Source organism: Parasteatoda tepidariorum, chromosome 1 (assembly GCF_982258835.1).
Source record: "Parasteatoda tepidariorum strain Cologne lab strain chromosome 1, Ptep-v5.0, whole genome shotgun sequence".
Taxonomy (NCBI): Eukaryota; Metazoa; Arthropoda; class Arachnida; order Araneae; family Theridiidae; genus Parasteatoda; species Parasteatoda tepidariorum.
Genome location: NC_141755.1, coordinates 23,556,967 through 23,576,204, shown reverse-complemented (window position 1 = coordinate 23,576,204; position 19,238 = coordinate 23,556,967). Strand labels below are relative to the sequence as shown.

General features: G+C 26.4%; 1 protein-coding gene across 3 annotated transcripts in view; it reads right to left on the bottom strand.

Moving 5' to 3' along the window:
* The window catches only part of Klp31E (kinesin-like protein 31E), a 77,610-nt gene that overhangs the window by 29,913 nt on the left and 28,459 nt on the right, over positions 1-19,238 (bottom strand). For all 3 annotated transcript variants that reach the window (XM_016075031.4, XM_016075033.4, XM_016075032.4), the window contains exons 14-23: positions 18,546-18,621; positions 14,396-14,501; positions 12,755-12,946; positions 11,895-12,094; positions 9,821-10,082; positions 5,385-5,458; positions 4,101-4,169; positions 3,234-3,305; positions 1,604-1,723; positions 1,040-1,141 (exon numbers count right to left, since the gene is read on the bottom strand). In XM_016075031.4, the coding sequence (XP_015930517.1) occupies positions 1,040-1,141; positions 1,604-1,723; positions 3,234-3,305; positions 4,101-4,169; positions 5,385-5,458; positions 9,821-10,082; positions 11,895-12,094; positions 12,755-12,946; positions 14,396-14,501; positions 18,546-18,621 (1,273 nt within the window). The remainder of the gene's footprint in view (positions 1-1,039; positions 1,142-1,603; positions 1,724-3,233; positions 3,306-4,100; positions 4,170-5,384; positions 5,459-9,820; positions 10,083-11,894; positions 12,095-12,754; positions 12,947-14,395; positions 14,502-18,545; positions 18,622-19,238) is intronic.

Sequence of the window (19,238 nt, the reverse complement as noted above, 5' to 3'; positions counted from 1 at the left end):
GTGAAATAAAATTAATTTGCAATTTAAACAATGTTTTTAAAATTAATATTTTTTTAAAATTAAAATGTAGAAAAAAGGGGGAAATGTATTTTAAAAAAAGATAGAAATGATCTGTGATATTGAGAAGATAATAAATTTTCTACCTCTTTATCCCACTAACTAATATGCACATTTAAAGACATTCCATCTTAAAACAAATCAAGAAATGAGTTATATTTGAAGTTTTGTTCATACATAAGAGTAGAAAAAAAAAATTTTTTTCTTCCCTTTTCAAAGGTAGTTTAATTTTGCATAAACCAAATAAATTCTATGGAGCTAATTTTTTTTTCCTGTTGCGGGAAATTTCATTCATCATAACTTCACCTTTGCATCCTATCTGCAATTTTCGGCGTATTTAATATGCTACAATGTATAAGTAGAGTGATGATATATTAAAAAGATTTCAATTAATTTGGAAGCATATATAATTTACCATTTAGTATTAATAAACTACAACTAAAATTTTAATATTTATTTATTTTATTTTATTTTTTTACAATTTTAACACTACTATGGTATAGAGGAATAACAGATTTCAAACATATATTTCAGCACTTTCCCCAATTTTGGTAAGATTCTTTTAAATAGAAAACAGAGGATAAAAGACAACGTACTTAATATCTTGCGGTTCTGATAGCATTAACAGTCACAAACAAAAATTTACATTTGAATGATAGTTAATCAAGATAATTTTTTTAAAGCCACTGTTTTTGCAATGAATTAAATTTATAAAAAAGATATAAACATGTTCATAAAACCTTAAAGAAATAATGGTCATTTTACAAATTATTAGAAAAAAAATTACCACTTAATTGCAATGTTGATTTAAAATCTTACACAAACTATGACATTTATTATTAAAATGTATAAAACATAGTTGCTTTGGCTTAACATGTAAAGGTTCTTTTGCTAAATTTTTACATTAAAAAAATAAAAAACAAAAGTAAATAAATACATTTGAAAATGTTTATGACGAGAATAGTGAGTGATTAGTTAATACCTGGTTGATTGCCATATTCACAAGTTTTGCTAATAAATACTTAGACTCCTGTTCACCAAGTTTCGAAACAAAGTTCTCAACATCCTGTAGGTCTATATCATCCTAAAAAAATTCAATAAAACAATGACAACTAAATAAAATATAATGTTAAAATAAAAAAAGATTTTTTGTTAAAAAGTAAAAGAAATAATTTGCGAGCAACCATTTGGAACACTTCACATAATTTTTTTAATAACCCATTATATACTAGATTGCTAAAAATTAGAACTACTGTGTACTGCTTTAAATGTTAAGTTCTTAGTATTTATAAATAAAAAATTTATAGTTTAAATAAAAATATATATTTTAAAAAATTAAGCATGAAATTATAGTTAAATATAAAAATGTCATTAAGTGTAAAACAATGAAATTCGCTGAAGACAATAAAAAAAATTTCCTGATAACCTGTTAAAACAAACCTTATAATAACAAAATTTCTAATAAAGAAAAGGTAAAAATAACTGAATCCTATTATTTAAAAAATTATTAACAAGATATTAAAATTATGATAGTATGAAAACTTACTTCGGCTTGTTCCATTTGAACAATATTTGTTTGGCACTCCGTTATGTTTGCTTGACAGTAATCAATATTAGCTTTTAAAGTTTCAATATGATCTTCATAATCTTGAATAATTTCTGGTTTCTAAACAAATGAAATTTAATTGAGCAAATATGGAACAAGATTAAAATTACATTTTTATTAAATTGTAATAAAAAGGTACAGGGTATCTGCTACATTTTAGATTTTCAAATTCATGACTTTTCATGATTTTCCATGACTAATTCCAAGAATTTTTCATGACTATTATAAAGTTACTATTTTCTCCGACAAAAACACAACAATAAATTTTAAAACGCATTATAGAAAAGCATTAATTTAAATAATAGGTATACCTAAAACTGATATACTATGCATCTTCATATTTATAGATATTAAATTTAAAAAACAGAGTAAAGAAAGAGTTGAAACAATGAAATAGCTGAAAAAAATACAAAAGCATATAAAAAAAATTTCTCCTTTTTCAGCAGAATTTTATTCTAAAGATACTTTTCTTGTTCATCAGAAAGGAAAGAAATACTCCAGATTTTTCTGCTTTCATTTCGGAATTAAAAAAAAATTCCCCAATGCCTCAGCTAGAATTTTAAATTAATAAAATAATAATAAATAAATAATAAAAATTCTTAAATCACAGAAGTTTAAAAGATAATTCGCTCCAGAAATTATGTTTAACTTTCATTTTTGAAAGAACACCATAATTTTTAAAGAACATGATAAAAACATTTTATATTCTAATAAAACATGACTGTGATGATTTTGTTATGAATTCAGATATTCGGAACAAGATGAAATGGGAGGGGGGATTCCATTTTAAAAATTAAATTTTTCAGCAATCTAATTCCATGATTTTTTTTTTTTTTTTAAATAGTTAAAATCATGACATTTCATGACAAATTTTGTTCAATACTGAAGTTCATGACTTTCCAGGTGCGCGGATATCCAGTATCGCGGATACCCTGATACCTGAAGGTAAAAAAAAAATTTTTACATAAAATTTAAAAAAATAGTACCAAAAAGAAATACACGAAAATAAGAGTGCATACAAAGTAAAGAAAAGTACAATCGATCCCTAAATATCTAACAGTACTCCAGAAATACATTCTTAATTTTCTTCAACCTCTATTAGGATTCTTCATAATGAGTAATAATAATGATTCTTAAATCACCTGAAAATGAACTATTAAATCTCATAGAAGTGAGATACATAATTGTAGGAATATAAACTGTAATGTTTGATTCATTGAGAACACAAATAGCAATGTGTTATTTTAAATTCCCATAAAAACTAAGTAAAGAGTGGTTTAGAAGTAAAGAAAAAAAAAAGGTTAGATTGATATAAATAAATAGATGAATAAAAAATAAATAAAAAAGCAGTCTAATATAGCGTTTTAAAAAAAAGGACATTTTGTACCTGCTTTTATCATTTCATCTCATTTTATATACTTTATTCTTATTTTATAAAATAATATTTTCTAACTTAATCGTCGATGAAGATTGTGTATCATAGTTCTGAAGCTCGAGTTTGTGGAAGATATATGAAAAATTACAGTACATAAAAATGGAGACACTTTAAAAAACAAAAGAGAAATTGTACCTGTTTTTTCAAAATGGCATCACTTCTTTTCTGCTTAAACTGTTCTAATTTACGAATTAAATGTTCCCGTTCCTACAAAAACACAAACAAACCAATACTTTGTTTTACACAAAGAAGATAATAGGAATAATTGAATAAAAAATAAGAATAAAATATAGTAAAACATAATATTTTAACCAAAATGGGACTTTTTAAAGGTAATAAAATTTAGATAGTAGAAAAAAATAAAACTTATCAAAATGTGTGTACATTTATTTAATGGATGATTTTTTAGACACTTTTAACACAATAAAAATAATATATATTAGTCAGATCTAGAATTTCTCAATAAAACTAGTCAGAACTGTGCCTTTATTAAACAATAAAATATCAGTAAAGACTAGAGAACTGGAGGAGACAGAATTATAACTTGTACATTTATTAAATTTTTACAAAACTATAAAACTTAAGATTTTCTAATGCTTTTGTTATTTGTTAAGCATCTAATGAAAAACTATAAGATTTAAAGCCAGCCTAACAAGAGCTGTTCTAAAGAAGTCTTAAATTGGCAAATTTGATTCTTCTAGATTTTATTTCAGAATTTTAGCTGTAATTGTAATAAATTAATTTCTATCACTAATGGCTGCAGGTATCATTGGAAAACGATAGTAAGTTTTTTCTTTCTTTCACTTATTTCCCCTTAAACTTTTAAAAACTTACTTTCAACTGAAAAGTACTAAATAGTAATAATAACTTTATTACTAATTTACTACTTAATATATAAATGAAAAGGAATAAGTTAAGCACCTACTTGGTGACTCAAATTTCAATCCTTACATACACATAATTTTATACTCATTTATATAATGATAAAATTAAAATATTTACTTTTAGATATCGCTCCATATCTCTCTCCATATTATTTATGCTTTGTCGATTGATAACTAGCTGGTTGATCTAAAAATGATAATTAAAAAAACAGATATGAGTCATTAAAAATAGAAATATTTTTTTTATACAATTATAGATATTTTAATTTTATCTAATTCTAAAATATCAATTGGAGTCTGTTTCAATACCACTCAAACCCTTTTTTTTATTTTTCCTTTTTAAAAAATTTTATGAGTACAATTTTAAAATTATAAAAGCTTAAAAATAATATAGCTTTACATAAGGTAGAATTCCTGATAAAGATAAATGGAAAGGATGAATTGTAGGCTAAAGACTTCTTTAACCCAAAAGAAGGTTAGAAAATTGTTGTGTTCTTTTTCATACAAACATTTCACATTAGCATGGATAAAGGAATAAGTAAGGGGTCAGCAAACCCTTATTAATCTTTAATTATTATAAATATTTTATACTACCTGAAATGTTTCAAATAGCTTAATACGATTATGTGTTTCATGACTATTCACTAAGTAGACCTGAAAATAATCACTCACCAAATGGCGAGTCAACAATAAAACTAGCGACTTTATTTAAATAAGCAACTGTTCACTTTTTCCCATTGCTTACATATTATTTATTCTTTTTTAAAAGTAGTTTAACGATAAAAGTACATCAACACAGAAAAAAGCAGTTTATAGTTGAATTGACTTGCCATAGAATATTTCTAACGTGTATTTTTTTAGGCATATAATTTAATCCAAGCAACAACAAAAAAAAAAGATTGCAAAAAGGACCTATAGATAATCACCAAATTATTAGGTTTTAGAAAAAAGTGACTACTAAATTATTCGAATATACAGCCACTGGCTACAAACTGAAATTTTAAATTTTCATGTCTATCAGTAAGTATTATTAAAAACTTAAAAGTGGTATTCTAGACATTATATTTAGGAGTTTCGTTCCTGACTCTTTTACTTTTATTCAAAATAGAGAATGTGTGATAGTTATTGGAATATTTCAGAAAATTGGAAAAAAAATTAATCGCAGCATTTAACACAACATTTTCATTATAGCTTACTTCAACTTGATAAATGATTAAATAATCTAACATTTTGCATTTTGAATAATTTGACCCAAAACCAAAATAAAAGATTACTAAGAATTTTTGTTATCAAATTAAAAAACAATTTTGAGATACTCACGTAACTTGAATTAAGTTTATAATACATGCTGAGAAAACAATAACGTAAAAAAAAAAAAAATAGGTACAATATTAGAACTTACGCTTTTCTCAAGGCTTTGCCAACGTGATTTTGCAACTTTCGGAGATTCACGGAGTCTTTTTGGAATAATAAATGCTAAAATATGTAAGAAAAATCATTAAAGCAAAGAAATAAATAAATAAACTTAAAATGCCATTATATTAAAATAAAGAATCTAACTCTTTTACTATGCTTATAACATAATAAATAGAAATTTGATCTTCTAATAAATAAGATATTTGAATAAATGCATTCTTTAAAACAAAATTGGAAACTAATAATTATAAATATAGCAACAAAATTTTTTTTATCTCTTAAGAGTATCACACACATATATGTAACAAATCACACAACCACTATTTCTAAAAAAAAACTTTTTATAGCACGAAAAAAAGAAAAAAAATTAACTATAAATTTTTATCTTAAAAACTGTACATAAAAATTTTGCTTAAATCTAATTAAAAAATTTTTTTACAAATAGTGCTGACTTATATGGTTATAATTTAATAAAAATTACTACTGCTATTATAAATAATACTCCTAACTAAAATTGCTCAATTATATATATATATATATATATATATATATATATATATATATATATATATATATATATATATATATATATATATATATATATATATATATATATATATATATATATATATATTTATACACATAAATTAATTTTTGACGGGTTATCAAAAATGTGTGGTGGGGCTGGCGTTATCATGATGAAACATAACTCTTTTGCAATTGGCCAGTTCAGGTCGTTTTTTCTTGATTTCTTCGTTCAATTTCAATAGTTGACGACAGCAGACATTTGAATCAATATATTGATTCCTTGGAAGCAGCTCAAAGTAGACTATACCCTTGCAATCCCACCACACAGAAAGCATAATCTTATTTTGGTTATATTGGCTTTAGATGTCGATGGTGGGGGTTCATCTTGCTTGGTCCATGATCGTTTTCGGACTACGTTATCATAAACAATCCATTTTTTAGAAATGGGTCGTTTTTGTTACGATTCAGCAAAGATTTGCACATGTTAATGCGTTTGGTGAGGTGGATTTCCTTTAATTTGTGAGGAACCCAAACATCCAGTTTGTTTACGTAACCAAGCTGTTGTAAATGCAAGTAAAAGGTTGAATTCGATATGTCGAGCTTCTCTACTATCTCTCGAGTTGTCATAAGCCGGTTAGCTGCGATTAACGCCTTTATTTTGTCGTCATCAGTAGTTGTTGGACGACCAGTATGTGCAGGGTATCTGCTACATTTTAGATTTTCAAATTCATGACTTTCCAAGAATTTTTCATGACTTAATGAAGTTACTATTTTCTTCAACAAAAACACAACAATAAATTTAAAAAAGCATTATAATGACATTAATTGAAATGATAGGTACAAACAAAACTATTACACTCTGCATCTTTATGTTTATAGATTTTAAATTTAAAAAAAAAAGAATAAAGAAAGAGTTTAAGCAATAAAATAGCTGGGGAAAAAATACAAAAGCAAATAATTATTTATTTTTTTCTGCAGAATTACATTCTAAAGATACTCTTTTTAGTTCCTCCGAAAAAAAAGAAATAATCCTGATTTTTCTGCTCTCATTTTCAAATTTAAAAAAAATCGCCAATTACAGGCTTGCTTCAGCTAGAATTTTAAATTTATAAAATAAAAAAATAAATAAATAATTATAATAATTCTGTAATCACAGAAGTTTAAAAGATAATTTGCTCCAGAAAGGTTTTTCTTTCATTTTTTGAAAGAACACCAAAATTTTTAAAGAACATGATAAAAACATTTTATATTGTAATAAAATATGACTGTGATTGGAGATTTTGTTACAAATTCAGATATTCGGAACACCAAAAAATTGGAGTGGGTAATTCCATTGTAATAATATAATTTTTCAGGGACCTAAATTCATGACTTTCTGTGATTTCTTTTAAAAAATAGTTAAAATAATTAATAATAAATTTCATGACAAATTTTGTTCAATACTAAAATTCATGACTTTCCAGGTGCGCGGACACCCTGTCTATACAATGGGAATTTGAGAATCTAATTTGAGTAATTCAAGCAGAATGGTCAAAATAAATCTAGTCAGGATGTTTCAAAAATCCTGAATCGTATATTATTAAAGAATAGTAATGTCGCGCGTTCAATAACAGAACTTGTAAGGCAGAACAGAGTGGCAGGCACAGCAGATTTATTTCTGCCTAGCGAACATTTATATAAAAAAAAAAAATATGTAGAAGACAAATAAAACATAAAAATAAAACAATTGCTGATAAAAATAAGAACTTAAAACACAACTTATATTTTCTGTGTTAAAAACTTACTGTTCCAGGGTTGCCACAGTAAAAAATGAACCAAAATAGTTGCTTTTAGTAGCCTCAAGCATGAAAATAGTTGCCTAAAACTATGAAAATAGTTGCCTGAACAGGAACAAAAATTTATCAAAAATAGTAGCCAAAAAACTAAAATTGTAGTTTAATTGTCAAATACTATGATTAGGACTGGTTGCTGTCAGAAATTTTAAATCGTGATACATCATCCGTTAGACATCGCGATGTATCGCGATTTAGCATATGTTTAGAAATTACCTATGGGAAATCTATTATTCTATAAATCTATTATTCTGTACTTAATAAATGTAAAAAATTTTTTTACTTATTTATTATTATTTTCGTTTTTGAAAATAAAATTGACTTAAGATTTTTGTTTAAAAATGACACTGACTATCTAACAAATTATAAAACAAACAAGTATTGAAAGAATTTTAATAAAAATTGAAAAAAAAATACTCCAAGTACTAATGTTAAATTATTAAAAAGTGTCAAAACATTACTAAACTCTTTATTTAATTTTTTAAAAAAAATTCGTTTTAACAATCAAATTTTTTTAAAACTTTCCTTTCAGTTTCTCAAAAATAAAAGCAAATTAAATAAAGGTAAGCTTTGTTTTAATTTTTTTATAATTAAAAACAACTGAACATTTATTAGTTTAAAAACAATCAAATTATTATACTTACCTACAATAAATAAATTTGAAAAAACTAACTTTTTATAACAAAGTTAAATACAAAATACCCCTATTAAATTGTATCGCTTGAAATTAAAAACAATAATTGAAAAAAACCAATGAAGAATCTTTTTTCTATTTATATTTTCTTTTCGTTGATCTATTGAGCTCAGAACGAAAATTCAAGATAACAGCGATTGGGCAGCAATTGCAAAGTAACAGTAGGTCTACGAACAATAAGTATAAGTATAAAAATAACTTCGCTAAGAGTAAAAAAGTCTCCCAATAGTCTCCTATTCCTGAAAATAGTTGCTTTTTTAGCCTTTTCAGGTAAAAAAAGTCGCCATAGTCGCCTAAGGCCGAAAATAGTAGCAAATAGTCGCATTTTAGTAGTCTGTGGCAACCCTGCTGTTCATTTTTGGGATTAGGTTTCAATTAATTAATTAGAAGTTTGTTCTTTTTTTTCTTTAAATAATACTGCTAATAATCTATCGTAGTACTAGATATTCTTGCTTTTTAAAACTTGCAATTTATTGAGTTCAGCATTTGGATACAACATACATTTTACCACATGCTCTGCAGATAAATTAAGGAATTTTTCCATGGTTTTGATACAAGTATTACCTGAAAACTGTGAACTGGATAACTTGAAAAGTGGGCAATCAAGTTCCACAATTGACACATTTCTAAATAAAATATTAGCTGTTTTTTTTTCCTTCCTTTAAATAAAAAATCACACTTACTATTATTGATCTCTCTCCTTTGACCCACACGCCCTGCAACACGTTCAAATTCAGATATTCGGATATTCACAATTCACAAATTCAGATATTCGGAACACCAAAAAATTGGAGTGGGTAATTCCATTGTAATAATATAATTTTTCAGGGACCTAAATTCATGACTTTCTGTGATTTCTTTTAAAAAATAGTTAAAATAATTAATAATAAATTTCATGACAAATTTTGTTCAATACTAAAATTCATGACTTTCCAGGTGCGCGGACACCCTGTCTATACAATGGGAATTTGAGAATCTAATTTGAGTAAAAATAAGAACTTAAAACACAACTTATATTTTCTGTGTTAAAAACTTACTGTTCATTTTTGGGATTAGGTTTCAATTAATTAATTAGAAGTTTGTTCTTTTTTTTTTAAATAATACTGCTAATAATCTATCGTAGTACTAGATATTCTTGCTTTTTAAAACTTGCAATTTATTGAGTTCAGCATTTGGATACAACATACATTTTACCACATGCTCTGCAGATAAATTAAGGAATTTTTCCATGGTTTTGATACAAGAATTACCTGAAAACTGTGAACTGGATAACTTGAAAAGTGGGCAATCAAGTTCTACAATTGACACACTTCTAAATAAAATATTAGCTGTTTTTTTTTTCTTCCTTTAAATAAAAATCACACTTACTATTATTGATCTCTCTCCTTTGACCCACACGCCCTGCAACACGATCAGACATTTTGGGTTTGGCTGAATTTTTCAGAGCAATAATTTCTTCTTGTTTTCGTCTCAAAACATTTTCTTTCAACCGTTTCTCAGCTTCTAAACTCCGAATCTTATTCTCCTTCAATCTACTCTGCTTTTTAAGCTGAGCTATTTCTGTGGTTCGCCTTTGTTCAACCTGTTGGTGCTTGTGAGTGTCCTCTTTCATTTTATTAATCAAACGCACCTATAAAACAAGTATAAAAATAACAAATGATAATTCCAGACCTTCATGAGATTAATTATTTGATTTAGAAAAGTCACTAGTTTCAGCAGGGTCTTTTAAAAATCCTCTTCCTGTACAGGGTTTCCAAGATTAATTTATTGAAAAAGTTTGCAATTTTTTTTCCACCATTTATTTCTAAGAATGAATAATTCGACATTTTTCTGTGCTTATTTATTAATTTTTAAAATTTTATATTGTAATATTCTTTCTACGATGAGATTTTAAGCATGGAGCTTTTAGAAAAGGAAGGATTTTGCATTTATGGATCTCGTAGAAATAAGCATCTTGAAACGTTTAAATACTAAAAAGATTGTTTCATTATTAAATATCATTGGCGCAGTGCTCCATTCAGCTCCAGAAATACAGGGCCTTTGCCCTGTATTTCTGGGGAAATACAGGGCCTTTGGCAAATGCCTTGTTTCCAAAATCTTTATGAGGATTTCAAATGGGTTTTATAGAAAACAAGAGTTCATTTTTGTTAGTCCCATACAGAAAATTAAAAATAATACTTTTAAAAAAAATACTGAAATTAGAACATTAAAACTCCTTCAAATGATGTTAAAATGATTTCAATAATTGGACATTCCTATGCTTTTCAAAATTTTCTGTAATGAAAACAAGTATAAAACAAATAAAATTAAAAGATTTTTTTTAAATACTTAAAAGAACTAAAAATAAAAAAAAATTTGTCCCACAAAGCTAAAAACCACTCATCATTTAGATCTTTTTCTTTTTTTTAAAAAAAAAAAAAGACCAAGTGTGTAAGACTTCAAATGTTTTTAAATTTGAAAATATCCTTTATAAATAATACACTTCCCTTATAAATAATGCACTTCATTTTTAAACTTTAAAACAAGCTGACATTTCTCTCTATTCTAAAAAAAAGTTTTTGCAGTTAATTTTGTCCCCTGAAAAACTTTTTAACTACGTGATGAAAATCTAAGATTAAGGAATCAATTCATTCAGAATCTTTCAGGGAAGACATTTAGGGCATTCAAATCTTTTACATAATTTTAAATTTTTATTTATTTTAGTTTTAAAGCACGATTTTGCAGTTAATAATGAAGAATAACCGCCGTTCACAACAGCCAATCACATGTCTGAAAACGGCAAGCTTAAAAAAGCGATTTACAAGTCTGAATTTTCTTTTTCAGAGATGCAACCAATCACAAAATAGTTAGAATTTCATTCTTCAGTTTTACAACATCTCAACTTATTTCGTATTGATATATTGATTAATCTGATTATTTGTTTTCTAAAACGTTAATTCGTAAGTTTAATCTGGTTTTAAATCTTAATTCGATTTGTTTATTTGCAAGTAATGCCTAAAAAGAAAAGACCTAACATTACTAAAAAGTCGCAACTCAATGCGAAAGCTAATCGAAAGCGGGAAAAACGTAAACGTGGCGAGCGTCAGCGAGCAGGGGGCGGAGCCCTCTAGTTTCTTTAAAAATTAAGATTTTATAAGCTTATGAAAAAACAAAATTCCTTATAGCCTTTAAAACTATTTTTTTAAACAAAAATTCTTTCGGAAAAGATTGTTGACTCTAAAGTAGAAGGAGGAAAATAAAATCAAATACAAATGTGAACTCACAATTGTAACATTTAAAACAAAATTTTCACTGATAATAATATCTCAACTTAAATACAAGGAATTTATTTAAAAGAAAAATGGTAATAAGAGCAAGAACCCATGTTATGAAATATTATGTAGGTTTGTTCCAAAAAATATATTGACTATAAGATGAAACAAGATTAATAAAAAATACACACTTTTGTTTTTTTCATCTCAGTAACTTCATTCTTAAGCTGTTGAATTTGTCTCTCAGACTGGGCTTGATGTCTCATTGCTTGAACATGTTCTTTTTTAATGACCTGCATTTTACGAAGTTCACTTTGGAGAGAACTCAATTTTTTAGCAAACTCTTCTTTAGCCTTTTTTACTTTCTCTTCTGATTTATTGTTTTTATTGACTGAAAAGCCAAAAAATAAAAAATTCAAAAATTTATTATAAATTTTAAACTTATTTCCACTATAGATTAAAAACGCAAAATATAATACAAACATTACAAACTAAAAATTAATTGCTTTTATTAATTTTTAAAGAAATATAAATTTTTTTGTATATTTAAAATTTTTGCTTTTATTCACCAAAACATATTAAAAGTCAAAAGTTATTACTTTCATTGATTGTAAAAGAAAAATGTATAAGAAAATGACACATTTAAATATATTACTATTATTTACTGAAAAAGTAAAATTTAAAGACAAAAATTTAATTTCATTCCTTTCATTGACAGAAATAGTAAGATGAATTATAAAGCCAAAAATTTAATAATTAAATTAAATTATAAAGCAACATATCTGTAGCTTTTATTCTTTGTATGAGAAAAATATATTACTTAGCCACACATTTAAATTTATTGCCTTCATTGACTGAAAAGCAAAGTATATTATAAAGCAACAAATTTAAATTTAATAACTGAAAAAGCAAAGTATATTATAAAGCAACAAATTTAAATTTATTAATTGAAAAAGCAAAATATACTATAAAGCCATAAATGTTATTTTTTTTCTGTAAGATTCAAAATCAAACAAATGGTAATTCAAATTCACTAAAAATGAATACAAACCACTTAAATTAGCAAGAACACGATCTCTTTCAGATTCTGTTTCCTTAATTTTGTTTTCAAGAGTTAAAAGCTTCTCTTCATAGTGGTGTTTCATCATCCGTAAACGTTGTTGACTCTGTTCTAAAGCTTCAATTAATTTCTGCTTTATTGAGATATCGTTAGTAATCTGAGCTAAGTCAGCAGTGCAGGTATCTGTTGCAAATAGGAGAAAGAAAAAAGCATTAACAATTCCATTTAGCAATCTAAAACAAGTTGTCATTGCTCAGCAACATGAATAAAAATACCTTTGATTTATGTAATCACATTAATTTTTTTGTGTTTGTTTCTAATAAAAGTATATATCTTAAAAAAATGTCTTTATGTTTCCTTAATTCTCATTAGACAAACGAATCACATACAATAATCAAGGATTCAGATATTTTTTGCTGGCACTGGCACATAATTAATAAAATTTATAATGGTAGTTACCTGTTATTTACATATTTACACCTGATTTAACTGCATTTACTGGTAATATTTATTCATTAGTGTTAATACTTGTCTCTATTGTAACTTTTTGATTATTTAAAATAAAAGGTTTACAGCAAAAAGTTAAGGAAATAAATTTTCACCCAGCATACAAAATTTACAAAATAATATTAAATTTTAAGGCAATATAAAGAATCAACTTTTCATACTGTTGCTAAAGAATCTATTGAATAAGATTATAGTGAAAGAGAATATAAGAATTTAATGAAAAATATGCAATGTTTTTTTTTTTTTTTTTTTTTTTGTAAATAAAAATTTTTTAAAATTTATTTTTCTCAAATTTATTTTTAAAAAAATTTAAAGAAAATAGTTAATATTTAAATAAAATAAGTAACCAAGCACAATGATTGGGTTTGAATTTTACCTAAGTAGATATTAAGTTTGCACTACATAAATTTTTTTGGGATCTTTTCATTTAATAATTTTCATGTAACAATTTGCTCATCACCAAGAAACAAAAATAATGAGAAGCAATCATAAAAGTAGGAAATCAAAGTCTCCGAGTACTGTCAGAGAGTTCCTAGTACTGGAGAAATTTATAATTATTTTAGAAGTAGCTTTGTTATAATTCAGAAGAAAAAGTTTAAAAAAAAAAAAATTAGAATCCTTACTGATGTTCAAAAGAAAAATACATAAATAAAACTTTGAAAATTCTACTAACACATTTTAATGGTACTTCACATGTTATCCTGAAATTGAAGTGCCTGAATATAAAAAGGCCTTTAAACTATTTTGTAACAGACTCGTCTTAAATTTTAAAAAATCATTTTATTATTAAGTTTTAAATTATTTCTTTTATTAAACCTCGAATAGCACTCAAGGCATGAATATACACAGCACCATTAATTTAAAATAAAAATTTATACACTGACTGTACGAAAAGGTAAGAAAATATTTACTATTTTTATAATTACAAAATATAAATATCCTATAATAGGAAAATAGTCCCTCCCAGTTTTTTTTTTTTTTTCTAACCATGAGAACAAAAGAAAATTTACTTTTGTATTTAAACTACATAATGTTATTATTTCCACTTATAAAGCATGATTAATCATCAAAAGCACCATAATTCATCAAGCATCATCATAATATCTCAAATTTAATTATTAATACCATTAGTATTCATCTCATCTGAGTCGGACTCTTCAGAACTATCATCATCATCGTCATCTGAGCTAACTCCATTCATAAGATCACCATTTACATTGCAATTCGTATCCTAAAAAATAACAATAGTAAATTATTATAAGATCAAAACATTTACATTAAAGTTATTAAATTAACTCTAGACATGGAGTTTTAGGATGGGTCAGACAGTTTGGATCGGCAGATCAGAAGTTACTCAATTTTAAAGGTTTAAGAAATTTTTCATCAGTTTATTTCAGATTTATAAAAATTGTAGTCAGTCCAAAAGCATATGAAAAATAAAAATCTTGTTTATGATTGATCTATACAAATGAATGGTTTAATTTGAATCTTTTTTAAAAAAAAATTATGCAAATTAAACTACAAGTAATTAAATATCATATCTAAAATATTTGATAATCACAATTGAAAATCTTGTTTGCTAACACAATTTTATGACTAGATAGAGGAAAAAAAATAAAAAAGTACTATTTTAATGGTATCCAAAGTGTCACAGAAATGAATGCAGATTTTACTAACACGTAGTCCACAAAAGGACATGTTGCACCAAACAAACTGATTTAAAAATCAAATTGTCACTGACAATACAGCTAGTTTACTTGATTAGGAAATAATGTATACAATTTTTTTTTTCCTTATTTGCTTTGGTTACAGTGTTATAAATTATTGTATAAAAATTCAAATAAAAAAATTTACGAAAAATTGCTGAAATTTTTTCCAAAAGCACCATAGAAATAGAATTGGAATAATCCTTTTTAAGGCACTTAAATATGAAATTCAAACAATTTCTCTAAGTTCAAACATGGCCAATAAGTTTTACCTTAAAAAATATTTGCATGAACTTTAGACTTTAAGACCAAGAAAAATAGATTTTTAAATTTAATCTTTTAGTTTAAGCTCTATTTTAAAACACAAATGAAGTGTTTGAATAAAGAAAAAATAGTCTTAATTAAAAGTAACCTTTCATAGCCAACAATGCCTTTCGTCCGCAGGACAAATAGATCTTGCAGGGGTGCTACTCGCAAAATATCAAATTGTCTCACCAGAAATTGCATTTCGTCTCAGTTAAAATCTCTTTTTGGCTCAGTTTGTCTCAGCTAAAATTATTTTTTGACTCAGTTTATCTCAGCTAAAATGACTATTAATCAGTTTGATAACAATATAAAGATAATTTTCAGGATCCATAAAACCATTAATAGCATACTAGGAGTACTACAATTATACATACATTCACTATTTCTAGGATTTTAAAAAACCTGCATATGATTGATTATAAGAGTCCACAAAATTGTTTTGTGGACTCTGTTGTTTTCATATATATTGCATTTATCATTTATGCCAATGAATAGTATCTGTTCTAGAATTTTACAAAGTAAATTTTAACTTTCTTATTTTTTAAAATATAATGGTGTAACCTTTCTAAAAAGAAATATCTATTTAGTTTTGGTAATTCAAAAGGGAAAATACCCATTTTATTTTGAGCTCAAATTTCATCTCAAAACATATAACTATTCAGTTACAATGGAAGGTCTACAGATTTCAATAATTAAAAGAGAAATTCAGTAATTAAATAATGAGAGTTTAAGAAAATGTAAATAACCCAAAAAAAACCACTCTTTGATAGAATTCAGGAGGTGCAGTGAAATTTTGAAATATTTTAGGTAGGAATTTTTCAAGAAAATTTTAGGGAGCCAAAAATTAGAATATATACATTTTTATATCAAAACAGAAATATATAAAAACTATTATAAACAATTAAAAGAAAACACATATAAATATACTTTTCTTTTTAAAATGATTCGCATCCTTTATTAAGTATAAAAGTAAACTTTTTAGTTAATTGGCATTGACTAGTAGATTGTACTCTCTTGCATTCACAAGATCAGTTAGTTGACTATGTTCTTTTAATTTATGTAGCTAAATATACAATCATAAAATGTAATTATGAATGCACTTAGTAATTGTTTAAATGCAACAACTGTAGGAAAATATATCATATCTTTACAGTAACTAATTCAAGAAAAAACTTAATTCTACTTCTTTCTAGAATCGTGATACTGGATTTTAAAATCGCGTGAATATGAATCGCGATATTGGATTTCAAAATCGTGTGAATATGAATCACGATATTGGATTTTAAAATAGCGTGAATATGAATCATGATATTGGATTTTAAAATCGCGTGAATATGAATCGTGATATTGGATTTCAAAATCACATGAATATGAATCATAATATTGGATTTTAAAATCGCGTGAATATGAATCGCGATTTTTGATTTTAAAATCAAGTGAATATGAATCACGGTATCGGATTTTAAAATCACGTGAATATGAATCACGCTGTTGGATTTTAAAAACACGAAAATACAAATCACGATATTGGATTTTAAAATCGCGTGAATATGAATCACGATTTTGGATTATAAAATCACGTGAATATGAATCGCGCTGCTGAATTTTAAAAACACAAATCACGATATTGGATTATAAAATTGCGTGAATATGAATCACTATTTTGGATTTTAAAATTGCGTGAATATGAATCGCTCTGTTGGATTTTAAAAACGCGAAAATACAAATAGCAATATTGAATTTTTAACGCGCGTAAATAAGAATCACGATGATTAATTCTTAGATCACGTGAATACGAATCGCAATGAGTAATTTTTAAATAGCGTACAATTACGAAAAACGAGATCTGATATTACAACTGCGTGATAAAGAATCGCAATATTGGATTTAAAAATGCGTGAATACGAATCGCGACGTTGGATTTTAAACTCGCGAGAATACAGATCGCGATATTGAATTTTTAAATTGAGTGAATAGGAATTGCTAGTACGATTTTTAAATAGCGTAAAAAAATAGCAAAACGCAAGTTTTAAATCAGTTAATACGAAAATCGATGATTGATATTAAAATCATCTGATCAAAAATCGCGATTTTAGCATATTCCAGCGCAGTTCCCTAATATTTAAAATTCGGAAAATCAGCCAAACAAAAAAAAATCAAATATCGACGGTCGAAACGAAACGCTTAGACTCCTTTCCACTCTATAGCGGAAGTCGCGGTAATCCAACTACCGTTCCGGCGGCTTGGGTTTCTCTACTTGGACTCCCTAAAAATTTTAGTTTTTGGAACATGGTCAGAAATTTTAAAAATTGGGAGGAAAATGCGGATTTCCGCTTTTTTGCGAAAGTCTTTCATCCCTGAATTGTTATGTGCACTGTACAGTTTTCTAAGAAAAAAAGCAAGATAATAACCAATAGTATAAGGGAAGAATACCCTCCTTTTTTTACAAGATCATGGGCATACGATACTGATTGCTACTCACTGTTGTGCATAATCCAATTGTAGACACGAAACGCATATTCTATATGCATTCCAATAGCTGATTCGCCAAACGGAATTTCTGACATTTAAATGACGTATGTAGGAGGCGTGAACGGCAAAATGCTCTCTAATGACTCACGGCGATGCGGATTAATATTTGAAACTGAATTCAGGTTTGTCAAATTTTGGGCGTTTGTCTCAGAATGGCGCAGCTTTGGCAGAAACTGAGCTGAATGTCGCAAAATGGCGCAGTAATGCCGTTTTGTCTCAGTTTGTCGCAAATGGCGCAGGCGTAGCACCCCTGATCTTGTAAAAAAGGTATTTTTATAATTTATAACTTATATTACTTGAAAACAAACTAAATTTCTAACCTACTTTCTTCCAAATTTAATTTTCTACCTAAAAAATCAGACTAGAAAAAAAAAATTTCAGGTTATTTGATGAGTGTCACTTTGGGTACCTTCCTCGCATTAGGAAATAAAAAAATTTTTTATGAACTTAAACATTAAAAAGAAGCATACACTAACACATAATTAAAATGTTAGTTTTTTTAAAGTTCGTAAAAATAAAAATAATTAAACTGCATTCGACAAGATGAAATTCAACTATTTAATTACTTTTAATTTTACTATGGAAAAGGTATTACTTTTAATTATATAAACTCTTATTTGAAGAATAACGCAAAGCATGAAGTAATAATAATCTTTTGCTACAATGTAAAATAATTTGTAAAATCTATCTTTTTAGGAAAATGTAGGAGTATTACTATACAGGCATTTTACCTGAGTGTCACTGTCCTTTTCTTTTTCATTTTCATTGTCTTTCTTAAGTTCTTCTTTACTTCCATTTTCTTCAATACTAAAAATAAATGGAAATTTAAAATTAAAGTTTAAAAGAAAATTTAATAATATTCATCCACTAAGATAATTTTTCTTTTATAGCAAAAGTTATACATTATCAGTCCCAAACCAAAGCAATCAATGTAATTGAAACAAAAAAAATAAAAGGACAAAACTAATCAACTTCATAACTATAACTACATCAAAACGGGAAAATAAAATAATATATGACTTCATTAAAAGAAATTTAGTCCTTGGATGTCAACTGCTTAACACTCTAGCTGGCTATTATTGACTGTATAGGTCAATAATTCTTAAATAATTCTTTCTATGAGAAACATTTCTATCCATCTCAAAATTTTGATTGCACTAAGTGTACAAGAGATTACCACGCTTACCAATGCCCCGAGAGTCAATCATACGCAATCTCATCAAGCCCATATTCACCACTGACCCTAACCCTCAGTCACAGTTCAAAACAGGTTTTATGAGTGCAACTCCAGGTTAGATTCCAAAATTTCATTTCACCATGTACGTAGCTGCAACCCAGAGTTAACTAACTTTAACCTGAAGATATTCCTGGTTTGAGTAACCGCGGTTGAGCAGTAGGCAATTTTTTATTTATTTATGTTTTTA